The sequence below is a fragment of the Brassica rapa genome, chromosome A01, assembly GCF_000309985.2.
Source record: "Brassica rapa cultivar Chiifu-401-42 chromosome A01, CAAS_Brap_v3.01, whole genome shotgun sequence".
Classification (NCBI taxonomy): Eukaryota; Viridiplantae; Streptophyta; class Magnoliopsida; order Brassicales; family Brassicaceae; genus Brassica; species Brassica rapa.
In genome coordinates this window covers 20,491,991-20,512,865 of record NC_024795.2, presented here as the reverse complement: position 1 = coordinate 20,512,865, position 20,875 = coordinate 20,491,991, and the positions used below count along the sequence as shown (strand labels likewise).

At 33.3% G+C, this 20,875-nt stretch overlaps 2 protein-coding genes across 6 annotated transcripts; one reads left to right on the top strand and one right to left on the bottom strand.

The window, feature by feature from the left end:
- Positions 1-1,505: 1,505 nt before the first annotated feature.
- LOC103833615 (protein DETOXIFICATION 19) lies at positions 1,506-14,774 on the bottom strand. Of its 5 annotated transcripts, none has more exons than XM_033282631.1 (7): positions 11,821-14,765; positions 10,888-11,432; positions 10,718-10,804; positions 10,568-10,624; positions 10,230-10,468; positions 2,214-2,332; positions 1,506-2,136 (listed from the first exon to the last, which is right to left on the bottom strand). In XM_033282631.1, the coding sequence occupies exons 1-7, from the start codon at positions 12,118-12,120 to the stop codon at positions 2,035-2,037; spliced, it is 1,449 nt and encodes a 482-aa protein (XP_033138522.1). In that variant the 5' UTR covers positions 12,121-14,765; the 3' UTR covers positions 1,506-2,034. The 5 variants fall into 5 exon arrangements, with proteins under 5 accessions (XP_033138522.1, XP_009107937.2, XP_009107948.1 ...); XM_009109689.3 differs by lacking the exons at positions 10,230-10,468; positions 10,568-10,624; positions 10,718-10,804; positions 10,888-11,432; positions 11,821-14,765 and adding exons at positions 2,407-2,645; positions 2,740-2,796; positions 2,892-2,978; positions 3,066-3,610; positions 6,485-7,135; XM_009109700.3 differs by lacking the exons at positions 1,506-2,136; positions 2,214-2,332 and adding exons at positions 9,502-9,938; positions 10,029-10,148 and having other exon boundaries at positions 11,821-12,813.
- Positions 14,775-16,633: 1,859 nt separating this feature from the next.
- Positions 16,634-20,875, top strand: LOC117126904. Its single transcript, XM_033276191.1, has 3 exons — positions 16,634-18,477; positions 18,814-20,642; positions 20,865-20,875. Exons 1-3 carry the CDS (start codon positions 16,634-16,636, stop codon positions 20,873-20,875), a joined length of 3,684 nt encoding a protein of 1,227 aa, XP_033132082.1.

The following is a 20,875-nucleotide window of genomic DNA, read 5'->3' as shown; positions in this document are numbered from 1 at the left end:
CCGATAATATTTAGGGCTGGGCGGGTTCGGGCTTCAGCTCTAATTGACATGTTTACTTTGACCCCCACATTTAAAATGCAGGCTTATTTTTTTACAAATTTTATTTAATTAAAATTATAATTTTATCCATAATTTATGTATTTTAAGTTTTACATAATTTTACTAGAATTTTTGCACATTATTTATTTATTTTTATTTTTATTTTAAATTCTAAAAAAACATAATCACTGTTCTATATAATTTTTCTTAATTTATATATTTTGAAATTAGATGAAAATAAATTATATAAATATCAATTTTTAGTTTATTAGATGCAAGTTTGGATTTCAGTGTTAAATTTGTGAAAAGGCAATTAAAGCACTAATTAGAGATGTTTATTATATATTCATGTTTTTAGATTTGTGAAGACTAATTTAAAAGAAAATTTACAAAAATATTTATAACGCAATATCATGATTTTAAAAAGTAATATTTCTTTTGATAAATAATCTTGTAAATTTAATATGTATTATGTTTATTTATAATTAATTTTTTTATAAAACAACATATTTTCATATAAAATTGTATTTGTGTTTTTAATATTCGATACTCAAATGAATTTTTAATATAAATAAAACACATAATAATCAAATATTAAAAATTGAATAATTTGTTTATTTGGTGTGTCTCATATTTATTTTAAAATTTAAGTGGATCAATACATTGTTAATATGTGCTGCAATAATTAAATTTTGTTTTAATAAATTTTTAATATAAATGAGCTAATGTTTCTTTGCTGATAAATCGATACAAATATGTAATCATAAAAATATCAACAGTATGTTTCGCTATACTGATAAATCATAGAGATATTAATTAATTGTATATATTTTATTGAGCTATATTTGTTATTTAATTTAATTTTAAATAATTTTATGCATTTAATATATATAATAATATATTACATTATTGTGTATATAAGTCAAATTAATATTAATGTAAATTAATTATTTGAAATTATTGAATTGTTAGATATTTATAAAGTTTTATATTTTTTGAAAATGCATATTTATTTTTGTGATGATATAGTAAGATTTTATTAGAATTGCAGTTTTAGAAAAATTAGAAAAATCAATTTGAATTTGCTTAAAATTATTTTATTTTTAAAATGTTAAAATATTTATCCAAATTGTACTTCCGTTTTAGTAGTATAGATAGAACAATAAATATTTCTTATAAAATTGGTAAAAAATACGTCCTCTATTTCAAAATAGATGATGTTTTAGGGAGTTTCTTTTGTTTCAAAATATATAATGTTTTCATATATCAATGCACTTTTTCACTTTATTAAAAACTGTGTAATCAATGATATTTTGTAATCTATTTTGTGATTAGTTAAATAATTTTTAATTTATATTTTAATAATATTTTTAAGATAAAAGATAAGTTTTTTAATAATTGTGTACAATCTTAAAACTTTATTATGTATTTTGAAATAGAGGGAGTAATAATAGTTTTTTACCGTCATTCTTTTTTCATTCTTCTTATTTTGTTTCTATTCATTTTTTCCTCTTCATTCCTACCATTATTATAATGATCGCTAATTAGTAATTGGAGTCGAACCCTTAATGTTTTTTTTCGTTTTGCAATTTTATCCGCTTACTTACCGATCAAAGTGCATTCAACCCCCACAGTATAACCTTCTTTAGTTCTTTATGTGTATTTGTCTACTATTTGAGGACCAGTCCAAAGTATTTGAGGGTTTTCTAGAAGAAGTTGAGTTTGAAAGATAAGTTTCGAGTGATCAGCGATATTCAGACCACGGTCCCAATTTGAGGACCATTTTTCTTAATTCCAACCAGGACAGGTTTTGTATACACCTAATAAAACATTGATTCTGGTATATATGCTCCAATTTTTTTTAAAAAAATATACATTTTTATTAAATGTCTAGCCGAAAAAATTATCCGGAACAGAGAAAATTTTGAAAAAAGAAACTTCAAAAATAGTAAAAAACAATAATATTGTTAATCTTGTCCACAACGACATAAATCTTCAGACCGGAGTATCTAGCTTTTTCCACTTCCGGAAAATTGTCATAAGCAAGAGTGATGAACATTGGCAAAATATCCCACTTACCATACCAATCCACAAACCCTGTTTTCACCAAAACAATAAATCAAAAATAGAAATATAATTTTTTGCCTTATCACCGTCTCATCATAAGAGAGTACCTTGGCATACAACTTCAACTTAAAACCACAAAAGGCTGCAATAGGCATTCCAATTAGGTAGAAAGTTCCCAGATTTATAAGTGTGACTACACGTTGCCATCCGCATCCTCTGGCCACTCCTGTCGATGAACATATAAATAGAAAAAATGAGTTTTTCTTTGTTTGGTAATTCGAAACAACAAGGATCTTTTACCTGATAGAACACTTTGGACTGTATCAAGAGTTATAGTGGCAGCAAGAAAGAACCTCAATGATGTAAACTCTTTTTTGATCACATGACTACTGCTGAATAACCCAACCCAACCATCGTGACCTACAAGTAAAGCAACAACTAGGCCGAGGGCAAGAACTAAAGACAACTTAACGGTAACAGAAGTCGCCTTTTTTGCGCCTTTTACATTTCCTGCTCCAAGCTCGTTGGACACACGCGTACTGCAACAATCGTTAGTACATTTTCAAAATTATATTTTTCTAATCATAGAGAGGACATTTACAGAATTTTGAAACGATTGATGAGATGTCTGACCTTGCAGCTGCGCTAAGGCCGCATGTTAACATGTAGCTAACCGCTTCCGTGTTGACACTGAAATTTATTTAACATTACACAACAATGAGCCATCTTTGTGTTGATATGAAATAGAACACTAATTAACGTAATAGTGATATTATAAAGCTTACCATATAGCTACCAAAGATGTGGTGATTTCTGGATTCGGCATCAATCCTGCCAATAACACAAGAATCTCGAACGCCCAATATTCCAAACTGTTGCATCAACATAGTCCACTCTTAAACCTTCGACAAACATATGAAGTCATACATGTAGTTGATAATGGTTATGATCTGACGTACCATACCATAGCAACAGAAGGGAGGCTTAATTTCAAGTTTATTATTACATAACGGAATGACTCCAACGAAAATCCTGTCCATGTTTCCTTAAACTTGACTGAACATATCACATAAGTTCCCAGAGAAAGAAAAGCTATCCACGTTGAAATAGATGTAGCTATTGAAGCACCAATGAATCCAAGGCCAGCTATATAGACCAGAACGTATGCGATACCGATATTAATCACCAAGGGAACAATCGAGAAGATGACTAAAGGAGTAACGATTGATTGTGTTTGGCAAAATCTCAGAATGTTTTGTAAGAACCCGCAAGCAAGTAAACCGGGAGCTTGGTATTTCATATACAGGGCAGCTTGTTTTGATATGTTAGGATCTTGTCCGACAAGTCGGAGAACGGATTCTGTGTAGAACCAGAAGATGGAGATGAATATAGCGAAGACTAATGAAACAATGCAAGATGACTGTAGATGAAGCCCCAACATTCTGTAGTTTTTTGCACCAAAGCCTTGTCCACATAATGTCTCAAGTGCTCCACTTAACCCTATCTAAAAATTTAAAGGTCATTAATCTATATGTTTTTAATTATTAATTATAGTCAGTGCACGTGACGAATGACAATTTTTGAAGGCTTTAGGTATGATTTTAAAGTGAGATCACTTTATAGATTTTTAAAATAATGATTATAACTTACATTCAAATGACACGAAACATCTTTAAAAAATTAATTAAAAAAAATCGATCACATAAATGTTATTTTATGATTTGTTTCCAAATCATGGCAAGAAAATTTGAACTTTTCATTAAAACAAAAGATAATCATGGGCAGGGGCGGATCCAGAAATTGATTTAGACTGGGGCACATAATTATATTCATTATATCCAATATAATAATTTTTTCAAAATATACATAGTCATATATATAAAAGCTCAAAATAAACTAAAAGTATACAACAAACCAAAAACATAAAAAATATATATAATTAAGAAACTTATATTATACTATAGACATTGGTTTTCAATGTAGATTGACATTGTTTCTTAAAATATTGTTCCATAAACACTTAATAAAAATAACTATAATAGTATTTCAAATACGGTAAACAGTGAAAAGTAAGTGAATAATTTAGCTGAAATTAAATATATGGTAAACTATTAGAAATGATAGATAATCTTACTTAGAAGATAATCTAAAGAAGTAATTTTGATGGATTCAACAATGTTCAATTGTTAAATTAATAACTATAATTAATGTCAACACCATATTCCATGTACAAAGATTTGTGCTATTTAGTACAAATATTTTTTTTTACAACAAAAAAAAATTTAGTAGAAATAAGAAAGCTTCTTTTGTGTGTAGATTTTTTTTTACAAAAGAAAATAGACATAGGACTCGTAACATTCAACTTCAACTAGAAAATATTAGGGTAATTATATGGGCTGGAGCATATTCATTTTATTTGTAATTGGACTAAAACATTTTTGTTTTGTTTTGATTGAGTGGAGCAATCTTTTGTTTTAATTGGGTGGGGCATTTTTCTTATTTTTTTCATTAATTTAACTTAAACCAAGTTTAAAAAAAAAGTTTTATTTACTATTAAGAAAAGAAAAAAAAAAGAGTGTGGGGCATGTGCCACACCCACTCCTCTCCTCCGTCCGCCCCTGATCATGGGACGACAATGGTGATGATTGATTGAATTGTAATTAATAAAGTAACTGTAGAATTATTTTTCCAAAATTTAGTCAGTATGATTTTTTTATTTAGCACAAGGGTTAACTGGTGGGGCTGTATCAAATAATCTATCATGATTTATTTAATTTTTAAAGGTACAAAATGTATGTAATAACTTTATTTTCTAAAACACTATTTAGCAAGTTGTAGAACAAAATTATTGTTGTAGAAATATCTTTTTTTTTTATTTAATCTTATACCTACATTAAATACACATACATTAAAATATTTTGCGAAATAATTTATACATCAAATTTTCTATAGTTATAACCCAACAAGTCATCCACACATATTTTCTACAGCTCAAAAATTAAAAAAAATAATATATTGCTTAAGAAAATAAAGTTTTGATAGTTTTTTCTTGCTATACCTATAAAATCAGTATAAGGCATGATTAAAAAGTTTAAAGATTGTAGATAAAAATTAAACTATATACAGATTTTACATCCCAACCAATAATTACTAAATTAGAATTAATAAAATTATCACTAAAGCATAATAAAGCTATTTAGAACGAATCTAAATTTGTAAATTGGAAACTAAGTTCGTGACATGGAAAGTTAAGAACACTATATTGGATATTTTTAAAAAATAAAATTAAAAATATTAGAATTTAGCTAAAACATAATAGAACAAAGCTTTGATAATTTTCTATTATATGGGAGCCTAAGACAAATGCTTTTAACATACCATAACCACCTCCTTGAGTGTTATCCATAACTTTTAAATCATCATTAATGAGCCAGATATTCTTGTAGATATGTTAAAAAAACATTCAGACAAAACTGGATTTACACGTTCGTTACGTTGTGGTCTTCTAGACACTTTAAATAACAAGAAAACTGATTAATCACTCCCCTTCTTATATTTTCGTCAAGACTTTTAAAAATCTTTGTTGATTCCAGAAACCAAATCATGATACAATATAAACTCTACAAATAAATTATCAATAAATTGATAATAATCATGATATGAAATTGAGCAAATCATTGAGAAGAAATACAATATAAGCTCTACAAATTAATAATCAATAAATTAACAGATACGATAGAAAAAATTCAGACTTAATTGAACTATTATAAAATATGACACAGTTTGAAAAATAAAAAATATTTTCTTTAAAAAAAAGATAATTATATAGTCTCAAAAAAATTCTAAATTAATAAACTTATTTAAAGTTTGCATAAACAACATCTTGTATTGTTTTTTCTTTAATTTTTTTCTCTGAATTATCTTTTCCATTTAATATTTTAATATTATTTTATCGAATTACATCAAAAAATATTTATATTATATTATATCTATTCACGATACAGAAAATTTTAATACCTAAAATTAATTATTTTAAATAGAAAATTTTTAAAAAATAGATTTAAACAATTATTTTTAAATTAATAACTCTGATTTATAAAAAATCTTAGAATCAAACACATTATTAAGTGGCTTTTAACTATCTTTCTTCTTTTTTTCCATCTTCTCCAAAATTTCTCTATTTTCATCCTGTTTCATCTTTCTTTTATTCTCAATCTTTTCATTTTAATTTTGTTTTGGTTGAGTGTAGCATGAAGACTCGAGATAACTTTATGATTTCTTTTTAGTCAAAGTTATCTTTCTCTACTTCTCAGAGTAATACTATTATTATTTTGTTTGATTCTGTATGAAATGCTTGAAGCATAGGGAGGAACGGTACCATGAAGGTAACACCGGTGACGGTGGCCCATGAATTGGCGAGTGTTGCACCAGCGAGCTCGAGTTGGCCAAGGTGAGAAGCAAACATCACAGATGTTAAAGGGATGCAATAGATGAAGAGATTTGTGAATATCACTGGCAGAGCGTAAATGATTTGAGCCTTGGATTCTTCTAAGTTGATCACTTTTTGAACCCAAGATGATCTTATCCTTTCTCCATCATCTCCTCCATCTTCATGATCATCCAACAGTTGGGGGCTCTTCGTGATGGGAGGATCCGTCACTGAATCTTCTTGATGAAGCATTTTTTTTCTAAATTCAGTGGCCGGGGAAACTTGAGAATGAGAAGAAGAGAGTCTAGAATAAAAGTTAAATAGGAGGTATAATATTTGTGAACGTGAAGGAGAGTTAAATATGGAAGGTAAGTAGCAGCAACATTTATGCTTTTGTTTGTTTGTGATGGTGTGTTATATTTGTGAGGTGAGGATGCTAGGATGGTGAAGACTGAAGACTAATGAGGCAATGCAAGATGAACCCTTGTCTTGTTCACATAATGTCTCAAGTGGACCCATTAAACCCAATCTTATAGAAAATAATATATATACTAGATTTTGACCCGCGCTTGGAAAGCGCGGAGTTGTTGGATTATATTATAATACAAAGTTTTATTATATCGAAAAAACATAATTTTTAACAGCTATATAATCTACAAATTAGTTTATTTGAGATTTTATATGTACACTTTTACGTAAGTTTCTTTTCGACATGAGAATTATATCCGGATCAAAAAAACAAACCGAACCGACTCAAAATTATAGGTTTAGTTCAGGTCCGGAGAAGATAACCTATTGGGTTTTTTTTTACCCGCAGGTCTTTGTTTGAGTCCGGGTCCTACCCTAGACCCGATCATAAGTATGTGTTTATTAGGTATATTTGGATATTTCAAATATGTTTCCGGTATTATAGATATTGTTTTTAAGTTTTTGGTTTACGATTAGAGTTTTGATTTCAGGTAAATTTTTCAAATTAAAAAAAAAAGGTATTTGGATAAAATTTTGGGTATTTTTCAGTTCATCGTGTCAGATTTTGAATAAAATTTTAAATTTTTAGGTATTTGAATTTTTTTGGTATTTGTTTGGAGTTTCAAATACTTTTCGTGTTTCAGATATTTTTCAGATTTTTCATATATTTCAAATTCTTTTAGGATCTTAAATACTCGAACAGATGTAGACCCATTACGTACATATCAGGTCCAACAACCTTTTGATATAGATTTTTAACGTTATTGTACAAAAACATGGTTGATGAAATATTTTTCTGAGTAAAGGTATCATAAGAAATAATATTAAGATCTGTTAAAAATATTTAAAATATTGTATGTTTAGAATGATTAATGTATTATCAGAAAAATAATAAATAGTTACACATAACTCCAATAACTTTTTTATATTAGATTTTTTAAAACTCTTTCTTTTTTAATAGTTTTGATTCGTTTTAAGTGAAAAGTATATAAAAGTATAATATTTAAACAAATAATTTTCAAAATCTTGAATAATCAATATTGATATCGTGAAGTCAGGTTAGCTTTAATAGAACTAATGAATTTCTTTATTTTTGTGAAGGTAACATGAATATTCAGAAAAATTATTTTTAAATATGAAAATATTATCAAACTATAGACGGTTGAAAGTTTAGTATATGATATGAGATTTTAGTGGAAACATTTATATATGATATGATTATTAGAATGTACACATATATGTCTTGTAATTTATCTTGCTTTAAATCATATATTATATGATAAAAGTGATAATATAAAATATTAGTTTCAATGATTTTACGATTAAAAATCAAAATGATAAATATAGTAATAGTAATGATTAAGATTTAGGAGTGAGATTTAAATAAATAAAATAATTGACTAAATTATTGTTAGAGAAATATATGGTAATATATTGTTAGTATAAATTTAAGGTAAGACCAAAAAATAATGAGTTAAATGAAAGGGTCCAAACAACTTTTATAGGTAGATTTTTTTAGACTCCTTCCCTTTTAATAGTATTGATATATATATATATATATATTATATTCAAATGTATACCAATCACCAATAATGTGATTTGCAACTTTGGAGTCTCCACAGTTGTTTGTGTCTATATATATTTTGTATGTATTCCTAAATATTATTTGCAAAATTATTTATATACGAGCCATCACCACATTTATTTTCACCAAAAAAAGATGACATGACTTGCAAAAAAGTGACATGTCTTCAACCTAATAGTGACATGTAAACTTTTTTTTTATAAAAAATTATATTTTTTTGTAAAAGAATTTAAATATGATAATGACTATTAATTCCTATATAATTATTAAAAATGCAATTTTTATGTATTTACATTTATTTTTTGGGAAGACTTTTGAAATATATTAATGACTAAAAACTCATATATCACATTAATAAATATATATATCACATTAATATAAATGAACTAAATATAACTACATTATAAATTTTAAATTAATTTATTTATCATATTTGATAATTATATATTATATTAAAATTAATTATAAATGTTAATTAGCAAATAAATAATTAAAACAATACTAATCATTTATTTTTTGCTGATGATTAAATGTTTAAAACTTTTATAGAATTTATTTGTTGCTGTTGATTAAAATTATTTTAACTTAAACAAATGAAAATCTAAAATTTATTATAATTTATATATTTTAATATAGACAAAGTTAAGATTAGGGGATAAGAGACATATTTAAAACAAATAATCAATAAATATGATATAATAAAATTATTTTTATTAAATGTAATTATAACTCTACTAAAATTTAAATAAAATAACATTGAAATAGTTAAACCAAATAAAAAGAAACAAAATAAAAAATATATTTACGATTTATCTTTTTCCAAATTTATAAATTTTAAATATAAAAAATATTTATGTCAAATGTAAACTAAGTTTAAAAAAAATATTATATTTAAGATTATTATTTCTTCGGATGAGGCAAGGAAACTCCTTAGTAATGGTAATAACAAAAGTGAACTCCTAAATCCTAATTAGTAAGGAAAAAGTGTTTTCATTAGCTGTTTTGTTTTTTTCTTTTCCTAGCTTAAGTGTGTTATTCGGATGCGTCCTTGGCAGGTTAAAAACAGTGGAGGAAATATTCTTCAGTATAATCATTACATGGTAGTTGAAAGACCTAGAGGAAAGCCTTTGCCCTGTGTAATATAATGCCATGGAAACAGGTAGACTTCAGGAATAGGATTACTGCTTAAATTTGTTCTCATGATCTTCAGACCGAAGCATTTAGCTTTGCCCACTTCCGACACAATCTTCAGACCGACGCATTTATCTTTGTCCACTTCCGGAAAATTGTCATAAGCAAGAGTGATGAAGATTGGGAAAGTATTCCACTTATCAAACCAATCCACAAACCCTATTTTCACCAAAACAGTGAATAAAGAAACAACACCACAAATAAAAAAACATAATTTTTTTCACTGTTACCAATTTCATAAGAGAGTACCTTGGCATATAACTTCAACTTGAAACCACAAAAGGCTGCAATAGGCATTCCAATTAAGTAGAATGTTCCCAAGTTTATAACCGTGACTACATGCTGCCATCCGCATCCTCTTAGCCACTCCTGTCGAACGATAGATAGATGGATAGAAAACATGATCTTTTCTATGTTTGGCAATTCCAGACAAGAAGAATGATCTTATACCTGATAGAACACCTTGGATTGAATCAAGAGTTATAGAGGCAGCAAGAAAGAATCTCAATGATGCAAACTCTTCTTTGATGACAGGACTATTGCTGAATAACCCAACCCAACCATCATGACCTACAAGTAAAGCAAGCACTACACCAAAAGCAAGGACTAAAGACAGCTTAACGGTTACAGAAGTCGCCTTCTTTGCGCCTTGTACATTTCCTGCTCCAAGTTCATTGGACACACGCGTGCTACATGGGGTGTTAGTTAAGTTTTCATTATTACCTTTTCAAAATAATGTTATAACAAGTGGAAAACAGAGTTTTTAAATAATTGATGAGATGGCTGACCTTGCAGCTGCGCTAAGTCCATATGTTAACATGTAGCTAATGGACTCCGTGTTGACGCTGAATTTATTTTTTAACATTACGCAACGATGAGCTATTCTTGTTGATATGAAATACAACATTAGTTAACTAAAGAGTGATATAAAGGCTTACCATATAGCTACCAAAGAGGTGGTGATTTCTGGATTAGGCATCAAACCTGCCAAGAACACAAGTATCTCGAACGCCCAATATTCCAAACTATTGCAACAACATAGTCCACTCTTAAGCTTCAACAAGCATACGAAGCTAAGTAGTTAGTAATGGTTATTGATGTGACTTACCATACCATAGCAGCAGAAGGGAGGCTCAATGTCAAGTTTATGACTACATAACTGAATGGTTCTAATGAAAATCCGGTCCACGTTTCCTTAAAATTGTCTGAACAGATCACATAAGTTCCAAGAGAAAGGAAAGCGATCCACAATGATATAGATGTAGCTATTGGAGCACCAATGAATCCAAGGCCAGCTAAATAGACCAGAACATATGCGATACCAATATTAATCACCAGGGGAACAAACGAGAAGATGACTAGTGGAGTAACGATGGATTGTGTTTGGCAAAACCTCACAATGCTCTGTAAGAACCCGTAAGCGAGTAGACCGGGAGCTTGGTATTTCATATAGAGTGCAGCTTGTCTTGAGATATTGGGATCTTGTCCAATTAGTCCGAAAACCGGTTCTGTGAAGAACCAGAAGATGGAGATGAGGATGGTGAAGACTAATGATACTATGCAAGATGATTGTAGATGAATCCCCAACATTCTGTAGCTTTTTGCACCAAAGCCTTGACCACATAATGTCTCAAGTGCTCCACTTAACCCTGTCTGAAATAAATTTAAAAACATTAATCTATGTTATTTAGAAGTACAGTATTAAGTATATTTTCACATGCTTAGCCACAAGTAATATCATTAATGAGCCAAATATTAAGTATAAATCATTAATGAGCAATATATTCTTGAAGAAAATTCAGACAAGCCGTCCATAGGTTCGTTATAGAGGCCTTAAATAATATGAAATTGATTCATTACGTCCCTTATGATTCGGTCAAGATCTACACGCAACTATTAGAAAAAAAGACTTAGCTTGTTGACTCCTAAAACCATTGAGATGAAATAAGTGGGTTTAACTTGACCGTTTAAGTAATCTATGCACCTTGAAATAAATAGAAAATGGTGGATACAAAGCTTGAGGGATAGGGAGGAATGGTACCATGAAGGCAAAACCGGTGACGGTGGCCCAAGAATTGGCGAGGGTTGCACCAGCGAGCTCGAGTTGGCCGAGGTGAGAAGCAAACATCACAGAGGTTAAAGGGATGCAATAGATGAAAAGATTTGTGAATATCATTGGAAGAGAGTACATAATCTGAGCCTTTGATTCTTCTACGTCTATCAGTTTTTGAACCCAAGATGAGCTTCTCCTTCCTCTATCATTTCCTCCACCTTCATGATCAGTTAACAACGGGGTGGCCGTGTTGATGCGATCAGCCATGGGATCTTCTTGATGAAGCATTTTTGCTTAATTTGGTTGCAGAGAGAACTTGAGAACGGGAGAAGAAGATATAGAAGAGTTAGAAGAAGAGAATTTTGATTTGTGAAGATGAATAAACTGAATTAAATAAGGGAGGTAAGTACACGTCAGCACAAAGAGAGGCAAGTAGTGAGAAGCCTCGAAGTCAGAGGGCCCTCTCTCCTTTACTTCTTCTATTTATTGGCCACCATGTTTCAGGATATTCTTTTCCAAGCATATGTGACTACACCTCCGTTCGAGTTAATTTTCATGGGAAGTTAGGCTTATTATGTGTAGTTGGTGGGTGCTTGTTAAACAAATTTTGGCATGAATAAAAAAAAAAAATTGGCATGGATTTATAAAAGGGCTTATTTGCCCACTAGCCATCTTTCGGTAACAAATTAAGAATATGATGTTGATTTTGATATAACTATATGACGTTGAGTTTGATATAACTATAAAACTTTGTACAACTTAGTAAAACTTTAAATAGTTTAGATTATATAACTTAGTAATACTTTGTGAATTTTATGATGATGACTTAATTTGATAGTTATGTTTTTTTATGAAGTGTTGCTTACAAAGGACAAAAATGAAACTATCTGACCTCTGATAATAGAGACATGGAGTAAAGTGAGAATGATGGTGGTTTAGGTAGTGGAGAGATGAAAAAAGAATGTGGATAAGAGTGTGTAGAGAATGATAATAGAAGTAATATGGAGAAAAATTATCATGGAGATGAGTAAAGCGAGAAAGAAGCAATGAAGAACAAATCAACCATTGGTAACTAATACAAGTGACAAAGAAAAAAAACCAATAGTTGTCAACCAATACAGGTTTTTGTAATAAAATTTTGTCATTTATATTTATGTAACTCGGTTTAATTTTGCGAAAGTTCTCCATTTTTGTTTGTCACTTTGTAGATCTTGAGATTACTTTGTGTTGTGTTTGTTGAATTCGGTAAAAACTTATTAAAGTTTCATATTTTTGTTTGTCAAACTTATTATTACTTTATTTTAGTGTTTGTGTAAATTTGGTTAAGGTGATACAAATTTTGATTAGTTATACATCCAAATTCTTTCAACTACTAGAAATAAGACAACATAGAACTATCATTATTTTCCTTGCACTATAGGGTTTCTCAATCTTCATAATTGCCTTAAGAAATAGAACTTCTTCTTTTAACACACTAAATTTGTTGTTTGTGTTTATGTTACTTGGTTTGTTATTTATGTTCGTAGAACTTGGTGTAACTTAGGATAACTTTGGTTAAGTATCTCATTTTTGTTTGTCAAACTTCGTAAAATTTAGTATTACTTTTTTTCTTTTCATGTTTGTGTAATTAGGTAAAAATTTGCCAAAGTTTTCCATTTTCGTACGTCAAACTTTGTATAACTTAGTATTTTTTTTTCTTTTTGTACAATTCAGTAAACTTTGTCAGAATTTTTGTTTTTCATTTGTTAAAATTCGAAAATTAAAAAAAAAAACTCGTCACTGAACTAATTTGATAGAAGTTATGATTAACTGTATAACCAAAATCTCATAAATACCATGACAGTAGGAATAAGACAACATACAACTATCAATACTTTTCTTCATTATTGGGTTATTAATCTGCATGGTCATTTGAGAAACCACACAAAGACATCAATAGTATTGGAAATAAGAATTTGGATCAGATTTGGAGAACTTCTCGATGATACCCTCGCCGCTGCATCAACACTTAATAGGTAGCTTCAGAGTTTTGACTCTTGATTGACCACTATTTTCTAGAAAAAAAACTTGAAAATTGCAGATTAGGTGAAGAAAGATGAAAAATGAGAAATGGGATGAGAGAAAATGGGTTGAGAGAATTGAGAAGATAGTAGAAATGAGATACCCTAAAAATTAAAGCAATTATAGTTACCAACTTTGTTTTTGAGGTCTGAAAAAAAAGAAAATTTTGAGAGGAAAAATTCTGAAATTTGGGCAGGAAAATTTTTTACAGCATTTTTAGGGTCGAAATTTTACCAAGTTTGTAGTTTTACAAAAAGCTTCAAAGTTTTAATTTTCTATTTTTTGCATTATTTTTAGTTTTACTGTACTCAAAAGATTTATATTATAGTTATACCATTTATATTTAGTCTTCTACAATCATTTCCCATCAAATCATATTGTAATATAATTAATTTTGTGGCGTATACAAGTTTTGTAATGTCACAAGGTCAGTACTAAAAAAAAAAAACATAAGAGAACATGTATTTTCTCTATTATAAATAGTACACAACTATGTGATGAAAATTTTGATTATAATTATTTTGAATATAAATCAGAAAATACTAACAAATAATAAGCATAATGCTATAAAAATAAAAAAACGAAGCCCTAGCCGCTCTCGAGATAGCGACAGAGATGGCGATTTCAAGATCTATCTGATCTCGACGTCGATTCAGCCTCAACACGCACTCGACAGCTTCCTCTCCGGCACAAGGGAGACTATCATACACTCCTTGTCGCCTTCTTGGATTCGCAGCAACGGAGGAGATAGATCACTAACGTAGTCCCCAAGACACTGTCTCTGTTTCTCTGATTCGTTTTAGAAATACATTCTTTGGTGTATTCTGTTGATCTCTGCAGCCCGATCATCGTTCAGTGGTGTGTTCTCAAATCTCAGTCTTTGCTGAGATCTCAAGCTGGGATAGTCTATCTCTCAGCCTTTGCTGATACTTCGTACCGTTGCAACGGTGGTTAACACTCCATATCGTTATATGGGGTCGTCATTTCGTCACAAGTCGGCTCACCATGCGGACATCAAAGGCAAGGGAATTCTCTACGAAGATGATGATGATACGCCAATCAAGTTGGTAGATCAAGATGATTCATTTGCTATTAAAGAATTTGGCTTGACCTTGATCGGAAAGGTCTTAAACCCAAAGAAACAGAACGTGGAGAAGTTACTACAGACGATGCCTTCTCAATGGGGTCTGGCAGAGAGAATCACAGCCAACGATCTAGGAAATGGGAAGTTTTTGTTCAACTTCACGAATGAGGAGGACCTTAACTATGTAATGGCTAAGGGGCCGTTCCATTATAACTTTTGTATGATCGTTTTGGTTCGGTGGGAGCCTATCGTGCATGACGATTACCCGTGGATCATTCCGTTTTGGGTCCAGTTGATCGGGCTTCCTCTCCATCTGTGGACAGACACGAATCTAAAGAATATAGGCCGCAGAATTGGTCATATTGATACTATTGAGCTCACGGAAGGACGTATGCTCATTGATGTTGATTCGCGACGTCCTTTAAAGTTCTCCCGGAAGGTTGAATATGAAGGTGATGAGGTCACGATTGAGATCAAGTATGATAAGCTATTTAAACATTGCGCTACTTGCGGTATGCTCTCACATGAGAAAGCGCATTGCCCTTACATTGAGACCGGACAATCTTCAGTTGACCACTCAGATGTATTCGCACGTATGCAGTTACCGGCGCGTCAAAACGACCGTGATAATCAAGGAACGGACCGTAACAATCATCAGTCTTCGCTGATGAGAAGAGAGATGTATTCTCGTAACTATCGGGCTGCTGGGGCAAGGCCGGACCTGCGTAGTAGATTACGTGAGAGTCACAATAACTACCCTCGGTCTAGGGAAAATGATCGACGTGCTGGAAGTCATGCTGAGAGGATTATTCGGCGAAGAGATGAGTACAAGAGGAGTGACAGGTATGGTGGTGGACGTGCACGATCAGGGCCTTATGACCGCAAAGACGGTCAGTCGTGGCGAGCTAAGGCAAAGCAAGTTAACATAACAAATGTGGAACAGAATGATGGTGAGGTGATTGTTAGGAACAATGTGATGGTTCCATATGAACATCTCTCCAGCGCGGAACCTTTAAGTTCTTTGAGTATTGGTAATGATCTGCTGCACAGTAAGGAACACAAAGAGAACTCATTTGGTACTAGGAAGCTGGCAAGCACCATTGTCACTCCGTCAAGATTGGGATCTACAGATAATGTGACGGTTCGGAGCAGGGCTGTTGATGTGATAGAGGGAAGGAATCTTACGTTCTCTCCACTAGCGAAGGAACCCATGGATGAACAGATTATTGGAGCTTTAAGTGATATGGAGCTGGTGGAACAACAGGGTAATGAATCGATGGAAACTGATGTTAATGATGATGATCTCTTGGGTGTTGAACTCATGGAAATGGAAGGTGATGATTCATGGAAAGCTGATCGTGTTATTGACGATGTCACGAAGGCGAAGGGTTCGAATGATGTGAAAAGGACGGTAAAGCACAAGAAGCTTGGCGTCAGGCGAGGTGTCCCGTTGGGCAGCTCAAGCCGGAAGTTCGAGATCCTCCGGCGGGGTTCTCCAAGCAAACGCACGGCTCGTTCTGAGTCACTTGTCTCAGAGAAAGCTGACAAGTCGAGACGATACCGGTCAGGTTCAAAGAAGGAATCAAACAGTACTAGATGTGGAGGATCCAAACGTGATGGATCGATGAGTTCCAAAAACTCATCACACAGATATCAATGAAGACACTCAGTTGGAACTGTAGAGGGATTGGAAACGACCTCACAGTTCGACGCCTTACGGAGATGTGCCAGAAGCATCGCCCAGGACTTGTGTTTCTTTCTGAGACAAAGAATATGAGGCTGTTGTTGCAAAACATTCAGACCGACTTAGGCTTTGATCATTTATTTACCGTTGAGCCACTTGGCCTTAGCGGAGGTTTAGCTATTTTATTTATGGATGAACTCCAAGTTAATGTTTTATTTTCAAATAACAGAATGATTGACATTGTGGCAGTCATTGATGGAATAAAAGTTTTCATGACGTTTGTTTATGGAGACCCTGTATTAGAACGTAGGGACCAAGTATGGGAACGTCTTACGCGTTTCTCGACAACACGAAATGGACCTTGGTTCATGATAGGTGATTTTAACGAAATAACGGACCACAGCGAGAAAGAGGGAGGGAGAAAGCGATCTGATAGCTCCTTCTTACCTTTCAAGCAGATGTTAAGTCACTGTGGAATGCTGGAATTTCCATTTACTGGGAATAAGCTTTCATGGGTGGGGAAAAGATCAAGGGGAATAACTGTTAGATGCAGATTGGATAGAGCAGTGGGTAATGAGGATTGGCATGAAAAGTTCCCCCACACCGTGACAAAGTACCTTAGGCTGTGGGGATCGGATCATCGTCCGATCCTTGCGGATATTCTCACAAAGCCAGTCAGGAGAAAGAAAAAATTTAAATTTGATAAGCGGTGGCTGGATAATGAGGAATTAAGGAATGTCATTCTCGAAGGTTGGAAGTCAGAGGACTTGCCTCCAGATGCGACTATAATGGAGCATATTGCTAGCTGTCGGAAAGCACTGAGTCAATGGAGGATACAAAACAATGTGAATTCGGCAAAGCAAGTCGAGGAGCTAAAGGAGAAGGTGGAGGGACTGTATTTGGATGATGATGCTACTACAGAGGAAATATCGGCAGCTCTGAAGGAATTATCTACTGCTCTTAAGGCAGAAGAGATGTTTTGGAGACAGAAAAGTAGGGTTCTTTGGTTAAGGGAGGGCGATAGGAATTCAAAATATTTTCATGCGTTGGTGAAGCAAAGAAGAGCAAGGAATAGGATAACGCAACTCATGGATGAGAATGGAAATATAGTGGAGGATGAGGAGGGACTAGTAGCCATTGCTACTAGTTATTTTAGGCAAATATTTGAATCCTCTGACCCAGAGGATATAGCTGAGGCACTATCAGAGGTTCCAACAACGATCACAGGGGCAATAAACACAGATCTCACAGCCCCTGTAACTGAATGGGAGGTAAAATTAGCATTATTCGCTATGCATCCGGAAAAAGCCCCAGGACCAGATGGAATGACAGCTCTCTTTTATCAAAAGTTCTGGGATATTGTCAAAGATGATTTAACTCGTATGGTTAATCAATTCCTTTTTGAAGGAACAATGGCACAGGGCCTTAACGATACGAATATTTGTTTAATCCCTAAGACGACAAAACCGAATGAGATGACTAAATTTAGACCTATCAGTCTATGTAATGTCAGCTACAAGATAATATCTAAGGTCTTATGCCAAAGGTTGAAGAAGGTTCTCCCACAAAGAATATCAGAGACCCAGTCAGCCTTTGTTGTTGGGAGACAAATCACGGATAATATCATGATAGCTCAGGAGATGTTCCATGCTTTGAGAACTAAGCCGGGAGGAAGAGTTAAACGGATGGCCATTAAGACTGATATGAGTAAAGCATATGATAGGATGGAATGGTCATTCATTGAAGCAGTCATGCGAAAGATGGGCTTCTCCGAATTGTGGATTGATTGGATTATGCGATGCATTACTTCGGTCAAGTATAAAGTCCTCATGAATGGTGAACCAAGGGGAAACATAGTCCCAGGGAGAGGTTTACGACAAGGAGATCCTTTGTCTCCTTTCATATTTATTCTATGCACGGAAGCGCTCGTTAGCCTTCTAAATCAAGCAGAGAATCAAGGGAAGATAACGGGGATGCGAGCCGCTCGTGCTTGTCCCTCGGTATCCCACCTCCTCTTTGCTGATGATAGTCTTTTCTTCTGTAAGGCGGAGCCCCGTGAATGTGAAGAAGTTATGAAAGTAGTAAGGAAATATGAGAAAGCATCAGGTCAACGCATTAACTTTGACAAATCCTCATTACTCTTTGGTAAAAGGGTTCCAGCGAACGTTAGACAGCAGATCAAGGACACTCTTGGTATACAAAATGAAGGTGGGATGGGCTCATATCTAGGAATCCCAGAGGATATTAGTGGTTCAAAGTGCAAATTATTTGCCTTCCTAAAGGAGAAGCTCCTACATAGAGTGAATGGCTGGACTGGTAGATGGTTATCGAAGGGTGGGAAGGAGGTTTTGATTAAAACGATATTGCTAGCTCTCCCGACCTATGTTATGTCCAGCTTCCTGCTTCCTTTGGAGATATGTGAGAACTTAGCAAGTGCCATTGCACAGTTCTGGTGGAGCTCGAATCCTCCGAAAAGAGGAGTTCATTGGGCAAAATGGGAAAAGATGTGTGCACCTAGAGAAGAGGGAGGAATTGGTTTCCGTATGATCCATGAATTTAACCTAGCTCTTCTAGTAAAGCAGCTGTGGCGACTTGTGCAATTTCCGGATTCACTAGTAGCGAGAGTTCTCCGAGGAAGATATTACCGTCTCAGTTCGCCGTTGCGAATAGGCACTGTGGATTCTCCATCTTATGTATGGACAAGTATAACTGCCGCGAGGAAGTTATTACTTCTGGGAATTAGAAGTAAGGTGCACTCAGGGTACAAAATTAATGTGTGGGAAGATCCTTGGATCCCTACGATGCCAGCTAGGCCGGCTCATGCCCGAGCTCCAGCGGTGAATCCTAAGATGCTTCTCAGCAGCCTTATTAATCCTGTTACCAAAGAGTGGGATACTCGACTATTGGAACAATATGTAGCTCAAGAAGATATCCCGATGATTCTGAGTCTGACCATTAGTCCTACTCATCGACGTGATACATTTTGCTGGAGTTACACAAAGACTGGACAATATACTGTCAAATCGGGATATTGGGTTGCAACAAACTTGATGAGAGACGAAGAGGAGTTACAAGTTTTACAGCCTAGCATCACAAAACTTCAAGCCTTTGATTGGAAGGTGAATGCGCCACAAAAGATCTGCCATCTTATATGGCAACTAATATCTGGACAGATAGCCGTAACAAGAAATTTGGTACGCCGCAACATGAGATGTGATAATTATTGCCCAAGATGTGGAGCGCCAGAAGAGACCGTTACTCATGCTATCTTCGAGTGTCCACCGGCCTTACAAGCATGGGAGTTATCATCAACACCATCGAGCTCTGAAATCTTTCTTGTATCGAGTATTTACGCTAATATGGATTTTCTTTTTTGGAGAAAGAATGATATTCTGGAACCAGAAGAGGATAGAGATCCTTATCCTTGGATAATTTGGTATATCTGGAAAGCTAGGAATGATAAGTTGTTCAGAGGCATAGACAGAGATCCATTGGAGCTAGTCAGATATGCAGAGAGTGAGTGCCAAGCTTGGTACAATGCAAGAGACTCTGTACCGGTTATGCCAAATGTACAGACTATTGAAGAATCCCAAGTCTTAAGCTTGGGTAATATCTGCATGGTGGATGGTTCATGGACTTCCACAGCTCAATTTAGTGGAATAGGATGGGTCTGGAAGGATGCAATAGGAAAGATACAACTCATGGGGTCAAGAAACTTACGGAGGAAGGAGACATCGCTACACTCGGAACTGGAAGCTTTAAAGTGGGCAATGGAGAGCATGATACAACACTCGACTTGTCAAAAGTTTGGGACAGACTGCAAGGATTTGATAGCAATGATGGAGCAGCCACAAGATTGGCCCAACTTCTCAACTGAGCTGGAAAACATTCAAACTCTTCGGTTGTGTTTTTCAGACTTCAAGATTATCTATATTCCAAGGACGCAGAATGAGATTGCGGATGCGCTAGCTAGAAATGCACGTTCTTTTTATAGATCATTATGTTTTATTGGTTGTTCTATTCCGGTCTGGCTTCCCAGACCACCTCAAGTTTGAGTAATAGAAGAGCCGTTTGCTGTCAAAAAAAAAAAAAATAAGCATAATGCTTGTAAACAACCAAACAAGTTTAGAATTTTTTATCTTCAATTTTTTTGTATTTTATCAGTTTTACTAAGTTTTATTTAGTTTTTTCATCATCTTGAAGAATTATCTTGA

Coding starts and splice junctions, on each gene's coding strand:
- LOC103833615 (XM_009109695.3), bottom strand. CDS start 12,120: ATGCTTCATCAAGAAGATCCCATGGCTGATCGCATCAACACGGCCACC. Junction 11,433..11,820: donor TCACCGGTTTTGCCTTCATG/GTACCATTCCTC, acceptor AATTTATTTCAG/ACAGGGTTAAGTGGAGCACT. Junction 10,805..10,887: donor CCTTCTGCTGCTATGGTATG/GTAAGTCACATC, acceptor TTGTTGCAATAG/TTTGGAATATTGGGCGTTCG.
- LOC117126904 (XM_033276191.1), top strand. CDS start 16,634: ATGAAGACACTCAGTTGGAACTGTAGAGGGATTGGAAACGACCTCACA. Junction 18,478..18,813: donor CGATGCATTACTTCGGTCAA/GTATAAAGTCCT, acceptor CTTTGGTAAAAG/GGTTCCAGCGAACGTTAGAC.